Source organism: Antechinus flavipes, chromosome 6, assembly GCF_016432865.1.
Source record: "Antechinus flavipes isolate AdamAnt ecotype Samford, QLD, Australia chromosome 6, AdamAnt_v2, whole genome shotgun sequence".
Taxonomy (NCBI): domain Eukaryota; kingdom Metazoa; phylum Chordata; class Mammalia; order Dasyuromorphia; family Dasyuridae; genus Antechinus; species Antechinus flavipes.
In genome coordinates, this window is record NC_067403.1 from 227,015,465 (window position 1) to 227,030,859 (window position 15,395).

At 32.1% G+C, this 15,395-nt stretch overlaps 1 protein-coding gene across 2 annotated transcripts in view; it reads right to left on the reverse strand.

The window, feature by feature from the left end:
• CCDC73 (coiled-coil domain containing 73) overlaps window positions 1-15,395 on the reverse strand; it is a 108,557-nt gene that overhangs the window by 23,240 nt on the left and 69,922 nt on the right. For both annotated transcript variants that reach the window (XM_051966962.1, XM_051966961.1), the window contains exons 9-12: window positions 11,988-12,116; window positions 11,016-11,075; window positions 7,727-7,831; window positions 1,865-1,975 (exon numbers count right to left, since the gene is read on the reverse strand). In XM_051966962.1, the coding sequence (XP_051822922.1) occupies window positions 1,865-1,975; window positions 7,727-7,831; window positions 11,016-11,075; window positions 11,988-12,116 (405 nt within the window). The remainder of the gene's footprint in view (window positions 1-1,864; window positions 1,976-7,726; window positions 7,832-11,015; window positions 11,076-11,987; window positions 12,117-15,395) is intronic.

The window sequence follows — 15,395 nt, forward strand, 5'->3', positions numbered from 1 at the left end:
AAGAAAGTCCCTTCTGGCAAGCAAGTCTGAAATAATTCAGTGTTAACATCACTTAGCCTTGTCAGTAATAAGCTTCTCCTCTGGACTCAACACTTTGCAAATTCTCTTCATGTAAAGTGTATTAGTTATCTGTAAATGAGTCTTATTCTCACTCCCCACTTTTAAACTCTGAATCAATGACATAAAGTATAACTTTATGCTGCTCTCCCTCCTAGATTTTCAGTCATCTTCTTGGAATAAGTGAAAAACTACATGTAGACCAAAATAGAAATAAAGAATAGAGAGCCTATCCCCCACTTCAAACATTCACTTACAAACATGAGTGAGCTTTGCCGTACTAAACTATTTTTCTATTTAGTACTGAAATGCTGTGGGAGTGGGCTTAATTGTTGTAGAAGCTAGAAACCATGGACTAAAACTGATTTCTTACAATTTATGTATGTGAGGTTTCACTAGCAAATATGAATTTTAATTTTTTTTAAACTCAGTTGACCTTTTTATGCATTGGGATATTTAATACCATATTCTCTTTTCTACTACAGCTTCCTTTATTCTGTTCTATGGTCTCTTAGTTGACATTATTTTTGAGTATGCATTAATTATGATCAACAGAATTTTAAAAATTATATGTTACTTGACATTAAAAACTATCTTTTATTGAATGTAAAGTAATACTACTCTTTTAAAAAATGTATTTAGAAAAGATTAACAACATAACTTACAAAAAAGGTATGAGCCAGCCATTTGCTATTTACTTTAATGCAACATCTAATAGGCAAATAGTATCTATTAAATTAATTATAAGTACAACCAATTATTATTGGAAATTTGATATCTCAAGATGAATAAATAATACTGCAACTGAATTGAAAAGCTAAAAAACAAAACATATATACAAAATTTTTAAAATATTTGTCAAGCCCCACTATATGCAATGGACAGTCACATGTAGATGCAGAAGTAAATAAGACATGGTTCCTGTCCTAAAGTAGATGAAATACAGAAAAAAAAAAGAAAAGAAAAGAAAAATAACTAGAAAAAATACTGGCAGGCAGTTACACAGATTTGAGTTAAAAAAAAAAAAAGAAAAAGAATTCTATAGTCATTTCTGTAACACTAATAGCGTGAAATAAAGTCTATTTGCTTTCCAAACATATATTTTCCATATGATTAGAGGCAATGATTTTTGTTATATTAATCCTTAATAAAAAGAACAATTTAAATAGATATTTAAAAAGTAAATCTAATTTTGGGGTCTACCGATCTTCAAAATGAACCTTCATATTTTACAACTTTAATTTATATGGCTTTACACCATTATTTTATTATGTACTTCATTGAAATTAAAATTAAGAGCCAAAAATCTGAGATGCAGTTTAGGAAAACAGCAAAGCCTTATGATGAAATGATAAAACATACAAAATTCAGATAGCATACACACATTCTAAACATGGTAATTCATCATACACTGCTTGATAGCAAAGGAAAAACTGAACAGCTTAGCAGATGCCAAGTTATTCAAACTAGATGATCCAATATGCATTAACCAATGGTTTAATGGGAAAAGTAAGCTCTCTGCTTCTTGCATTTTGGAAGGCCATATAAGCTTTGTAAATGCACATTTATATGTGTATCTTGTGGACATCGAATTCTTAGCTTTCCAAACTCAACAGCATTAGCCAGAATTTTATTGTAATTTAGCTTTTCAAGAACATTCTGAAAGAAAAGATATCCAAGAACAGCCAAAGCATCTGATTTGGTTCTTGCATTATTTTTGCAATATAAGTAGTTAGTAGTTATTTCAAATGTTTATAACTATTTCAAAATCTATTTAACATTGTAATACTTAATTTAATAAACCTACATGTTTTTCCCAAGTTCCTCGTGCTTTCTCATGCTTATTTTGAAGATTAAAGAACTTTTCTTCATTTTCTTTTACCTTCTCCCTTTGCAGCTCATTATCTCTTTCAAGGGTCTGCAATAAAATTAATTATCCAAAAAATAATCAATACCACATTAATGAATTTTGATGTGTTTTATGTTGCTTGGACCTTTGCTTCTAACATGCTGAAAGGGCCATCCAGAGCAGTGATAATGTGCCATCTCAACAATCATTTTCATAAATTAACAGAAAGCTGCTTATAGTTTAGCTAACAGGAAACAGGGGGAGGTTATAGAAAAGAAATGGCTATAAAAGGGTATAAAAACATTGCCATTATTCAGTTTCACTGCATAAGTTTTAATGTGCTGAAAAAAGTATTATAAAGTACAGAGCTGGGAAATATGAAATGTAGCATAATCCAACCTAACAGTACTAAAATTAAAATTTTAAACTGTCCCATAACATTTTTCTTATATATTCAAATTACAAAAAAAAAATACCTCTTGGAATTATTTTAATATTTTAATTTCAAATTGTTAATGGTGTTTTATAGGAATCTAAAATTTTTATCATATTTATTTCACTTATTTTGATTCATGAAAGAAAATCCTATAAAAAGGCACTAAAAAGTAAAATAATACAGTCAAGGTTTTTGAAGCTATGAAAGCAGTGCTACTGACACCAGTAAGGACTCCTTGATGTCTGCCCTACTGTCATATTGATAAAGTTAGCTTCTATAAATTAGCGGCAAGAATGTCTTCCCATGTTTCAGGTATGTTTGGAATGTTGAAACTGTGATACATTTTTGTCAAATAAGGACAAAAGGGTAGTGACTCGAATAATCCGATTTGAAATTCTTTAGATCCATAAAGTAGCCTTTTAATGTATTTCTAAAAGATATTTTCTAGGCTCCCCATGAATCCTTATTAGCTAATAATCTGAACAACTGGATACTTGAGTTTCTTTTTACTGCATCTTTTTCAAAAGAATATCTGATACATCTTTCTATCCAGCAATGTTTTTTATTCTTCATTTCTAGGTATAAATAATAATGGTAAAATTCTTGATCTATTTAACAATGTTTTTAACAGGTGTATAATCACACCCTCACAATTACTTTACAATATGCAGACAATATACTGCACTTTTGAAGATAGTGGGTACATCATTATACATATGAAAATAGGAGGGACATGTGGGAGAATATACCATAGCTCTCATTTAATTAAGCAATAGTACATGACTGTGTGATGTTTTAATAATAGCTAACAACCACATAGAAGATTTCGTACAGAAACATCCAAAAGTGCTTACAAATGGCAGAGCAATCATCTTGCCCACAATGAAATTCAGTTAAGTTTGGAGTCATATCAAAGAACTTTTAAGGCAGAGGTAGCACTGATACCTCCTTGGGCAAAAAATAAGATAAGAGAAAATTATAGGAAATTACCCATATGGTGCTTTGTGTCATTTTAAATTTAATTTCAATTCAAATAATAATACAAATGAAAATGAGTATGAAGATAGGCATAAGTTGAAAACTTCCTTTCTACCTCCTAGGCACTGGGCTCCTATTACCAGACTAGGCTATTATTATTTCTAGAACTATCATTCTCCTGATGTAATACTTGCTACTGTGGGAATGGAAAAGGTAAGTAGATGGGAAATAGGAAGGAAATAGCAAAAGTAAAGTCTGCCATAAATCTACCAGTTAGTTAGAATGTAACTAGAAATTCCATTTGAAACCATCAAGAAATAAACACTTTGTAAAACAAAAACAGAACAACCTTGATTTCAGAAATTATTACTGCTTAGCAATAAAAAACAAAAAGAACAGCAGACCACCATATAAGAAATTATCTAGTCAAGTTTCTGCCTTTTGGATGTGTTGATTCTGTTAATTCCCATGTGCTATACTTTGAACTGTTTTTGGTTTTTGTTGTTTTCTTTCTCCCCTATTTGGGATAGCACTGAACTATATGTAGCACTGAGCTTTTATTCAGCAGATCTAAATTTAAGACCCATCTTTGCAACTAAATAGTTCAATAAGTATAGACAAGTCATTTAACCTCTTAATTTTCTCATTTATGTAATGCAATAACTGCTCTACTTACCTCACAGGAATATTTTAAAGCCCAACTGATATCATTAATGTGAAAGTACTTAAAACTTTGTATATAACTGTCTTAATTTGTATTATAGTATTCTAATGGTTCTGATGGAAAAAAGCAAATTAAACTCTATTTTTTGACACACCAAAATATAAATTCTCAGGTACACTGGGGAGGAACAATGATTGATCTCAGATTGCTTTTTTCTATCTTGTTCATACACACACACACACACAACACACACACACACACACACACACACACATATTTATATACATACATGTTTTAAAATATATACATAAAAGATACACATATATGGGTCACAGTTACTATCAGTGACAATCACTATGTCATATGAACTTCATAAATAATAAAAGCATAATAAAGATCAGTAATAATAAAGGAATAATAAAGGCTGATAAAGGAAATATTCTAATTAATAGTTAAGTCATTACATTATCTGTCTTTTTAAAGAGTTTAGCTTTATGTAATATTTTAATTTAACATATCTTTTTGAATTATTCAAGATTACTTACACTTGAAAAAACAAAAAATTTAAAATAACCTTGCTTGCACTTCATATTATAACGATTTGAACACAATCTACGATAAGTTTCACATAAGTTTTCATACCAGCATCTACCATAAGTTTTCATAACAGCAACTATAACCATATTACCTTAAAGAAAATTATACTTAGAGTCTTTGTTTCTAAAATATATAGAAAACTGAGTGAAATTTATAAGAATACAAGTCATTTCCTAATTGATAGGTGGTCAAAAGATATGAACAGTTAATTTTCAGTTGAAGAAATGTGATATTTTAAAAATGCTCTAAATCGCCATTGATTAGAGAAATGCAAACTAAAACAATTCTCCAGTACCACCTCACACCATTCAGATTGTCTAAGATGATAGGAAAAAATAATGATATATATTGGAGGGGATGTGGGAAAACCAGGATACTACTGCATTGTTGGTGGAGTCGTGAACTGATCTAGCCATTCTGGAAAGCAATTTGAAACTCTGTCCAAAGGGCTACAAAACTGTGCTTATCCTTTCATCCAGCAGTGTCTCTACCAAGCCTGTATTGCAAAGAGATCATAAAATAGGGAAAAGGATCCAAATATCTGTAATAGCCCTTTTTGTAGTGGCAAGGAACTGGAAACTGAGTGGATGCCCATCAGTTAGGGAATGACTGACTAAGCTGTAGTAAATGAATGTAATGGAATATTATTGAAATAATAATTGAAATTAATATCCTTAAAATATTAAATATTAATATTAAAATAATATCCTTAAAAATTATAAGGAGGCTGATTTCAGAAAAGCCTGGAGAGACTTACATGAACTGATGCTGAGTGAAATAAGCAGAACCAGGAGAACAATGTGCACAATAACAGCAAGATTGTGTGATGATCAATTGTAATAGACTTAGCTCTTCTTAGCATACAGTGAGATCCAAGACAGTTCCAATAGGCTTAAGATAGAATATGTCATCCACATCCAGAGAGAGAACTTTGAAGACTAAATGTGGATTGAAGCATACCATTTTCATCTTTTGGGGAGGGTTGCTTTTTTTTCTTATGGATTTCACTTTTTGTTCCGATTTTTCTTTCACAACATGACTAATATGGAAAATGTTTAAAATGATTATGTATCTATAACCTATATCAGATTGCTTGTTGTCTTGGGGAATGGAACAATTTGGAACTCAAAATCTTACAAAGATAAATGTTGAATATTATCTTTACATGGAACTGGAAAAAAAGTAAAATATTATTAAAGAAAAATTACACTTAAAAATTTAACTATGGAACCTGCAATTAGTTATAGTTACATGTGCATATAGGCATACATGGTATTTCTATCAGAACTGTAGCACATACAATTATACATAAACTATAATTTAAAAACAGTTTTGAGTAAAATTTTATCCATCATGGGGATTTATGTCTCAGCACTACTTAACTGAATGGCTAAAAAAGCAAGATAGATGGCAGCATGAATCCAGAGCATCAGGAAACAGTAGGCTATTATCAAGAGTAATGACCCCTTTTAGTACAGGTGGAATTAGAGTTCCCTTTGTGAAAAACACTTGAGACACATGACAGCACAATCCACAGTGTCATTCTAACATTAATATATTATTATGCCCCATACTACACAAGCCTATCAAGGCTTATGGAGGGGTGTTGGACCAAAAAAGATGTATTTGGTTTATATAAGACAGGGATATTCACAGTTATATGATTCTAGAGCCACATCTTCCATCAACTAAAAGAGCCAAATTACTCTTGTATAAAAATACAGTATTATAAAAATTTCTCAGCACAAAGTTTAGAGACTTATGGCTATAGACTACAGAATCACATGAATTTCACCGGCTATCACTGATCAAAGTAAAAAGCTATCCTAGATTGACAGGTCTGGGAGGGCTAAGAGAATATATCATCACAGCATCAGAATTTCACTGTGATCCTGACTCTGCCTCTAACTTATGGTATGATCCTGAACAAGGCAATGCACTTCCTAGGGCCTCAACTGCTAGAAAATCAGCAAGTTAGAAAAGATGAATCCTAGAACCTTTGAATTAGGCAGATGTTTATGGTTCCTGCTTCTGTAATCAAGTATTTTAGGGATCCCTCACAGTTAAGGCCATCTGCCAATTTGGTAAGCAATACTATCTATACTTTCATTCAAGCCACTGATAAGCAATTTGAATAGAATAAAATCAGTGACAGAATTTTAGGGATTTAGGGATTCTAAAATTCTAAAATTTAGAATTTTAAGGGATACTCCATTAAAAAGCACCCACACCATCACTCCCACATCTAGGATGAAATTGATCCATTAATCAAACCACTGTGGATTTGACTCATCACCAGTGAATTCGACTAATCCTACTAATTCAACTAATCTAATCTAGGTTACTCCAATTGTCCTCTAGACAAAGTAAGATGAGAAACTTTGTAAAGGCATTGCTGAAATTAAGATGTGTTACTTTCACAGAACTCTTCTAATGGACAATTAGGGGGAGTCCTATTACAAAAGGATAGGCATTGAGGATAGGACAATCTGTTCTCCATAAAGACATTCTGAATCTTAGTGATCCTTCTCCTTTCTTAAGTGTTCACAAATTGTCCTTTTAATAAACTCTCTTTCTGAAACAGAAAATTCTATTTCTAGTCTATTTCTGTGTCTGTCCTGATAAAATAGTCATTATATTCATAAAGAAAGTAGGGAAACTACCTGGAACATTCTGTGATCATGAAGAGTTACAATAGATAGAAAAATGTTCCTTAAAAAGTTATTAGTCCAAGACTTTTCAACTGAACAACTACAGGAATCAATTTATATCTAGATTCAGAATCAAAAACTGAGAAGTAAAAAGGATTTTAGCAGCCATCTAAAGCAACAGCTTCCTTCTGGAGATGAGGACTAGCCCAGAGGATTGAAGTTCCTTGTGACATAAGTCAGAAGTGGCAAAACAGATTCAATTCAACATCCTCCAGCTCTGACTTCAGAACTCTTTCTACTATATCATACTGCCTCCTGTCATTTAAAATATGGGTCAATGACCTAGATGATGAAATAGAATCTGCTCTTTAGTCATTAATAACATGTCTAATTCCCCGTATTAAAATTCAAAATGACCTCTGACTTTGTGTGTTTGAATATAAATAGGATATAGGATTCATTTTGCAGAGAAGTATAATGAATAAAAATCTAACCTGATTATTGTCTTTCAGTGCTTTTAACTCTGCCTCCATTCTAATATTATTTTGAGTCTGTCGCTGAAGTAATTGTTGAATATGTTCAAAAGAATTGATGATGCCCTTTTAAATAAAAACATATTATAAATATTACAAAATATAAACAGTATAGGTTTGTTATCAAAGTTTATTGTCATTACAATATTTCTAGTTTCTTCAAAAATTTTTAAACTAGGCATAAACTAACATCTCATTTACCAAGATAAGTCAAAGTAGATACAAGAACTTACTCTCTAGAGTAGGCAGATAAAACTCTTAACACAAATAGCTATAATACACAATATAATTAAATACATTAGAGAGTTGGAAAAAATGCTATGTGACGTTTGAAAGGAAATGTTAGTTTCAGTAGAGAAGTTCAGGAAATGATTCATGATAGAATTGGAATATGTTAGACTTTAAAGGTTAGGCAGGAATTCAACAGACCAAAAAAAATGGGGCGGGGGGAAGGGAGAGGGAATTCTAGAAGTGGTAAAAACATGAACAAAGGCATGGAGTCATAAAATACAAAACAAACTAGAAGTGGTCAGAGTTTTCAGTCTGGTAGGAGTATAGGATGTATCAAGAAGAGGAATAATTAAAGATAAGATTATAAAAATTATTATGGCAAGTACCAAATTGTAATAGGATTTAAATACCAAGAAAAGTGTTTAAACTTAAAGATAAAAGGATACGCTAAAGATTTCACAGAACCCAAGAATTTCAAAATTGGAAGAGACTAGAGAGCAAACAATTCAATACATATCTGAACAAGCATCTCTACTTCAGTATATGCAAGTGATCAGAATTGGGGTGGAGAAGGGAAAAACATACATTTCACTTTGGGATAACACTACTTATAAAAAAAAAGTTTTTCCTCACATCAAATCTAAATTTGTCTTTTGCAACTTTCTCATATGGCACACTTTCCAACCTATCAATGTTCTTCTTAAAAATGTATTGGCCAAAGTGGAATTGACTAGATTATGTATGGTATGACTAGGTTAAAATACAGCAAGACTACACTTTGCCAGTCCTGGCCATGATATCTTTTATAATGTAACCTAAAATCATATTAATTTTAAGGCCATCATATTGTAATGTCAATTCATATAAAACTTTCACTAAAATACTAAGATATTTTTCACATAAATGACCACATAATTATACCCTGCCCATCTTTTGATTGAGAGATTTATTTTCATCTCAAGTCTAATACTCAGATTTATAGCTATCAAATTTCATATTATTAGAGTCACCCCCCAACATTCTAGCTTGTCAATAAACTTTTGGATCCCAATTGGCATGCAATACAATTATCCTTTCCAATTAACTATTCAAATCACAAACATTTATTAAGTGTCTGCAGGCACTATGCTATCTGCTGAGAATATAAAGACAAAAGTGAGAGTTCCATATTACCTACAAATTTGATTAGCATCTACAATTTTACCCAAGTGAATAATAAAATGTTCAAGTCACATATCTGATGCATGACTAGATATTTTCTCGGATGTCCACAACCTCTCAAACTTGTTCAAAATTAGATTTATGCAAAGAGATAAAGCTGCTTCTGCTATCTTCAAGGTCTAAGATTCCAAGAACCCCACCAAAGTAAAAAAAAAAGAAAAAAAAAGAGAACCTCTTGAACTAACAACAAAAAAGACAAATTCCTAATCCGTAACATGTTCATTCAGCATCTTTTTCATTATTAGCCACTACTCTCTAGCAGGGCTGCAAAAGTTGACACACCAGCTTGAATAAAACCACCTAATGAATTTAAGAATTGTTACACTCCTTAAAAATATTTTTTTAAAAATCCTAGACATTATATTTCAATAAATCTTCAATGAAAACTGAGTTATCATGAATTACTAATAATGAAGGTCCATAATATTTGAGGATTTAAAGCTATCCACACAATAGGAAAACTGAGTTATATTATTAATTACTAATAGGTGATTTGATAGGTTTCAATGACATGAAAGAAAACAAGGCCTCTCTTCCCAAAGTTTGCATATATTGGCTTATCCATGGCTGATTTTAGTGGACTACTGCTAGACTAAGCCACTATTAACCTGCTATGAACTGCACACTCCCCTTCTAGGACCTCTGCTCTGCTGATTTTACTATAGGTCCCATGCTGGGCTAGAACCTAGAACTGAGCCCTTTCTCTGCTCATGGGACCAGATCCACATAGCTAGTGTCCATGCTCTCAACTGCTCCTCTCCAGCCTGGATCTATGACCCAGCCTGGGTACTGCATAAAAGAGTTACCAGGAATCCCCAGGGATTTCTTTCTATCCCATGTTTCCTGCACTGTCCCAATCTTGACCCTCCTAATCAGACTTTGTCCACAGTGTCTGAGAACTCATCTCCTTACGCCACACCAGTCCAGAAAAGTGACGAGACTTTTTCTTATCTGTCTCAATAACAATTCAGTCTGTGGCATTTTCTTTGTGGAAGAGATACGGTGGAGAACTGAGCTGTATTTCTTCCTCTTACTCCAACATCTTAACTATCTCCCAAGTCCATTGTAAATCATGACTTATTTGTAATGTGACTTCCTGTTTCATCTATTAATTTCATAAAGGAAAGATTTTATAAAGATGAAAGCTCATGAAAATCATTCAAAATCAAGGAGAAAAAAGAAAAAAATTTTAAAGATTTTGTGCAATCTTCTTGCACAAATATCTTATATGCTTAAAAATTCAATTGAATCTAACAAACATTTACTAAGTGCTTACCATGTATGTGAAAGACATTGTGCTAGCCTCTTGGGATACAAAGACAAAAATTTTAAAGTTCCTGTCTCAAAGAGATTACATTCTACTAGGGGGATACAAAATGTACCTTCCCATGGATTTTGGAATTAAGAAATCATTGATAATCTTGGAGAAAAAAATTGAAGAGGGTAAATGAAATAGATACTCATCACAAAATTCAAGGCAACAATCAAAGCTCAAAAACATATTTTTGGTTTGCTTTCTCCAGTTAGGTTTGTTATAAAAATGAACTCTCATACATCCAAATCATGTTAATTTTTTAAAGCAGGTTTTATCCAAAGAACAAGTTACCTGAAGTCAAATACTACATGTTTTGCCCTGTGCTCCATTGTGCCTAGCACAATACAAATACGTAATAGTCACTCAAACTGTTCATTAATTAGCCCCATCATTTTATACCAAAAAATCTAAATGAACCCAATGGAAACTTTCCTAGAATAAAGGACACAGATATTACATTTCAAATATGAAAATATTATTTACCTGTTTTTCTTCTTGAAGGCAGATAACCTTTTCACTAATCTTCTTTCTTACTTCAATTTCCTTTAAAAATTTAAATTATTCCAAAGATTATCAATTAAAGGTATATGATAAAGAAAAAAATCCTTTTATTTAACATTTTCAAGATAGGAACTTTTTTTACTTCAACCTAAAATTTGACAACATTTACTTTCACTTGATTTATTGGTTACTCAATAAATTTGGAGAAACTTACACATTAAGCATCCTATAATATACCACTTGGTCATAATTTTTCTTTCCCTGAGGCGACTCCAGTGAAATCCAGAAGGCTTCCTGCCATATAGCCTAGTGCAAATGTCAACTGATAATGAAAGTCTGCATGGCCTCCTAAATGCAAAAGCATCTCTGGACCACTGGAGGAATCCGAGATGTGTGACCCTGTTGATGGCTTCTAAATTGTTTATATGAACAAATTTTGTTAGTCTAGAGCAAAACTTCTTAAACTGTGGGTCACAAATTCATATGGAGTCGGGTAATTGAATGTGAGGGTCACGTATGTCTATGTTATATATCTATGTGCTCAAGGTCACATATGTTACTAGAACACTAGCTCTCAAAAGTATGGTCCAAGGACCTCAGGGACTCCCAAGGTCTTAAAATTTCATAATAATACTAAGACATCTTCATTTCCAAAGAAGTAAATATCAATAACAATAAATCACAGAAACAAAAGTTCTTTAGGGGGAGGCAGTGGTCTTCAATAACTTTTAGAGTGGTCTTAAGACCAAATCTTCTGAATTAGAAAGCACTTTTTAACTAAAAAAGTAAAATATTAAGATACTGAGTAAAACAGAACCAAATTATTTTAACTATAATTATTTCTATTACACATGTTGAAACAATTTTGTTTTATGATATCTAAACTATTATAAAAACTTTAAAACAAAACAACCAAAGGATATCAGACAAGTGAACATTATTTTGCTTAAATACCATTCGAAGCTTTTCTTGTAATTCTTGAAATTGCTGTTCCTTTATTGTAAGATTGATATCTTCTCCTTCTGCCCTATACTGACTTGTGACCTTAGACTTTATCAAATCTGTGGTTACTTTCTTCAGCTCCTTAACAAAAGAAAATGATATTAAACAGTGTATTCGGTACAATTATTACATCTTTGTAGCTTTTTGTTGATAATCCCTAAATCCATGAAAAATAATTGAATATTTTTCATATATGAAGATAATGTTCAACTCACCCTCAATATGACAGTATCCTTTGAGTTGTCTTCCTGATAGTGCTGATCTATCTATAGTCTCTCATTCTCTTTTTCAAAATTGCATGTGTTTCTCACACTTTTACGGGACTGGAATACAGCCTCTGGCTATGGAGCCAGACAAAAAGCTTAAATGGGACATATAAGGTTTGAACTCACAATCCTGATCTCATGAATATGACTAACTGACCAACTATAGGTAGCATATTTTAGATAAAGAATGATGTTTGTAAAATTCCTTAATCATTCCTCCCACATTTTCTTTCCCTAAAAAAAAATTCAGCACATGCCAAAAATATTTTAATAAATTATCATGATGTTGATTATGTTGTAATACCATTTTGTCTCTAAGAGAATCAATGACCAACAGTTTTGGAGCCAATCAAAGATGAGTAGTTAATAATAATAACTAACATTTATAGGATGATTATTTTGTGCTAAGCACTTTACAAATATTATTCCAATTTGATCCTCATAACAATCTTAGGGGATAGTATTATTTTACAGTTAAAGAAAGTACGACAGAGCTTAAGTAAATTGCTCAAGGTCACGTAATTAATAAATATCTGAGGCTGATTTAAATAAGAATGAGAGCACTTTAATTACAACTCAGAAAATGATTTAATTTAGCCTAAATGAATACATCTTCTTTGACTCCTTTCTCTTCCTACCCAATTCAACAGTTGCCAACTTACTGATTTTCACTCTAAAATATTTATTGTTCCCTCCTTTTCCATCTTTACTACTGCCCTACTTCAGGCAGTTATGCCTTCTCACCTGCCCTATTGCAATAATTTTCTGAGTCTCTCTATTTTCTCCCTCCTTAAATCCACCATACACATATCTGCCAGATTAATTATGTTAATATGAGTTTGTTCCCAGTCTCTGAAGCATTGATCATATTCTATTTGATGTTGTAATCATTTGTATATACTAGTCTCAGAAAAGCTGGGATCAAGTCCTTCCTTCACCACTTACCAGTTAGGCAACCATGGGCAAATCAATCACCCTTGAACCTAAATTCCTGGGTGATTTCATCATTCAAAAGGACAGGAGAAAAGCATGTGAAAAGATTAATGAGAGCATTATATCAGCTGGAAAAGATTCAGCTGAAGCTGTTAATTGACAACTGCCAGCTTAAAGGGCCTTTATAAAGAATTTGAGAACATACAGGATCTCATAAAGAATGGTTATGGACCCTCAAATTCTCTGGCTTTTAGTTTTTCATAACCTGATCCCTTCCTCCATCTCCAGTATTCTTATATTTCTTCCTCTCTACTATGATTCAGCAACACTGGACATGGTTCCTCAAACCTCTCAACTCCAGACATTTGGCTTGACTGTGCTCCATGCCTAGAATGCTTTCCCTTCTGACCTCTGCCTCCTGGCTTCCTTTAATACTCAACTTCAGATCCTACTTTCTGCAGGAAGCTTTTCCAGGAAAACACCTTTGAATATTACCTTCTATTTACACTGTAGGTAATTTGTATGCAAAGTTTTTGTATATTTTCTCTTTCACCAGAATGTGAGCTCCTGGAGGGAAGGAACTGTTCTGTCATTCTTTGTGTCTCCAGCACTTTATGAAATGTAAGGCACATAATAAACACTTATTAAATGCTGGGTGACTAATATACCTGACTCATCAGCAGGCCAAATACATATAATCTAAAATAATTAAGGAATTTTCTACGATTTTCTATTATCATCAGTTTTTAAGGAATTATGCTATCATCACTAAGTCAATCATAATTAAGATTTGAGAAGAACCAAAAATAGAAGAGGAAGAAAGGTCAATTTAGCTTGATCCTTGATACTTTTTGGAGATTTCTAAAACAAAGTGTAAAAAGATTTCTAAGGAGTTAATCAACTGCTCCCCATATGTATGCATTAATACATCAAGTGTTAGCTTAGGTAGACCCAGGCAAATCTTTTGTGTTCCACATTGCTAGTTTGGAAGCCAAGGGAAGAATTTTTAAAATTTTAATATATGTTTGTTTTAATTTTATTTACTACTTCTGCTTCCTTTCATTTCTCCCTCCACTCATTTTGGAAAGGCATGAAATATGATACCCGTTATACATATAAAGTTATACAAAAGATATTCTATATTATGTTCTAGGGGCAAAGCAAGAAAAAAATAAAGGAGGAAAATATGATCTAATCTGCAATCTGAGTGTATCAGTTCTTTACATGGAAATGGAAATGAGATAGCATTTTACATCATGAATCCTTTAAAATTATGGTGTATCATTGTATTGATCAGAGCAAGTCTTTCTTGGTTGATTATCTTTAAAATACTGCTAATGCTGTGTAGCATGGAAAGAGACTTCTATCAAAAGTGAGAATCACCAGAAACTTAGTATATTTCCTAGCATAAGACTTATTAACACTGATGGCTTGGATCTCATGCAGAAAAAAGTTGTTAGTTTTGAAATAGCTTGTTGCTGAAAAGTTCAAAGATTATGGATATGCAGATCATTTTCAAAAAGAGTAGACAGAAATACACAAATAGTATTTTTTCCATGAGTGCCAAGTTGAAAGGTATCTTTCAGAGATAGACAATGGCACCATAACTCTAAATTCAGCATGCAGTAAGGCAAAATGCTGGTTGCATTAATAAGTAACATTTAGGTTCACACAATTATATGATATATTTTTCTGTTGCATAGTTTAAACTTTGCTATTTTTTAAACAGTAGCGTGCTTTCTGAGGGATAAGTTACTTATTTGATGATTACTACGTGCTAGGCACTGTGCTAGCTCTGAGTATACAAAGATACATGATGACTTTTGAAACTTGGATAAAGATAAAACATGCATTAAAATAAAATAAATTTTACTGGCCAAAAATGGCAACATAAGTATGAGATGTGTTGAAAGCAAAGTGTTACTAATTCATGCTGCATACTTAGGAAGCTAAATCAACATTTTGGAAAGTGTATACTTTTTTTTTTAATTCTCTTAAAAGAAATGAGAAAAATTAAGCAATATCTTAGTAGTGCAATTACCAACAAAGATGAAAAAATGAGAAGAAATAGTAAAGCCTTGTTCTATCCCATACCCACACCAACGAAGATCTTTTTTTTGTTGTTTTTTAACAATTTTTCCCCAACCACATGTAAAGACAA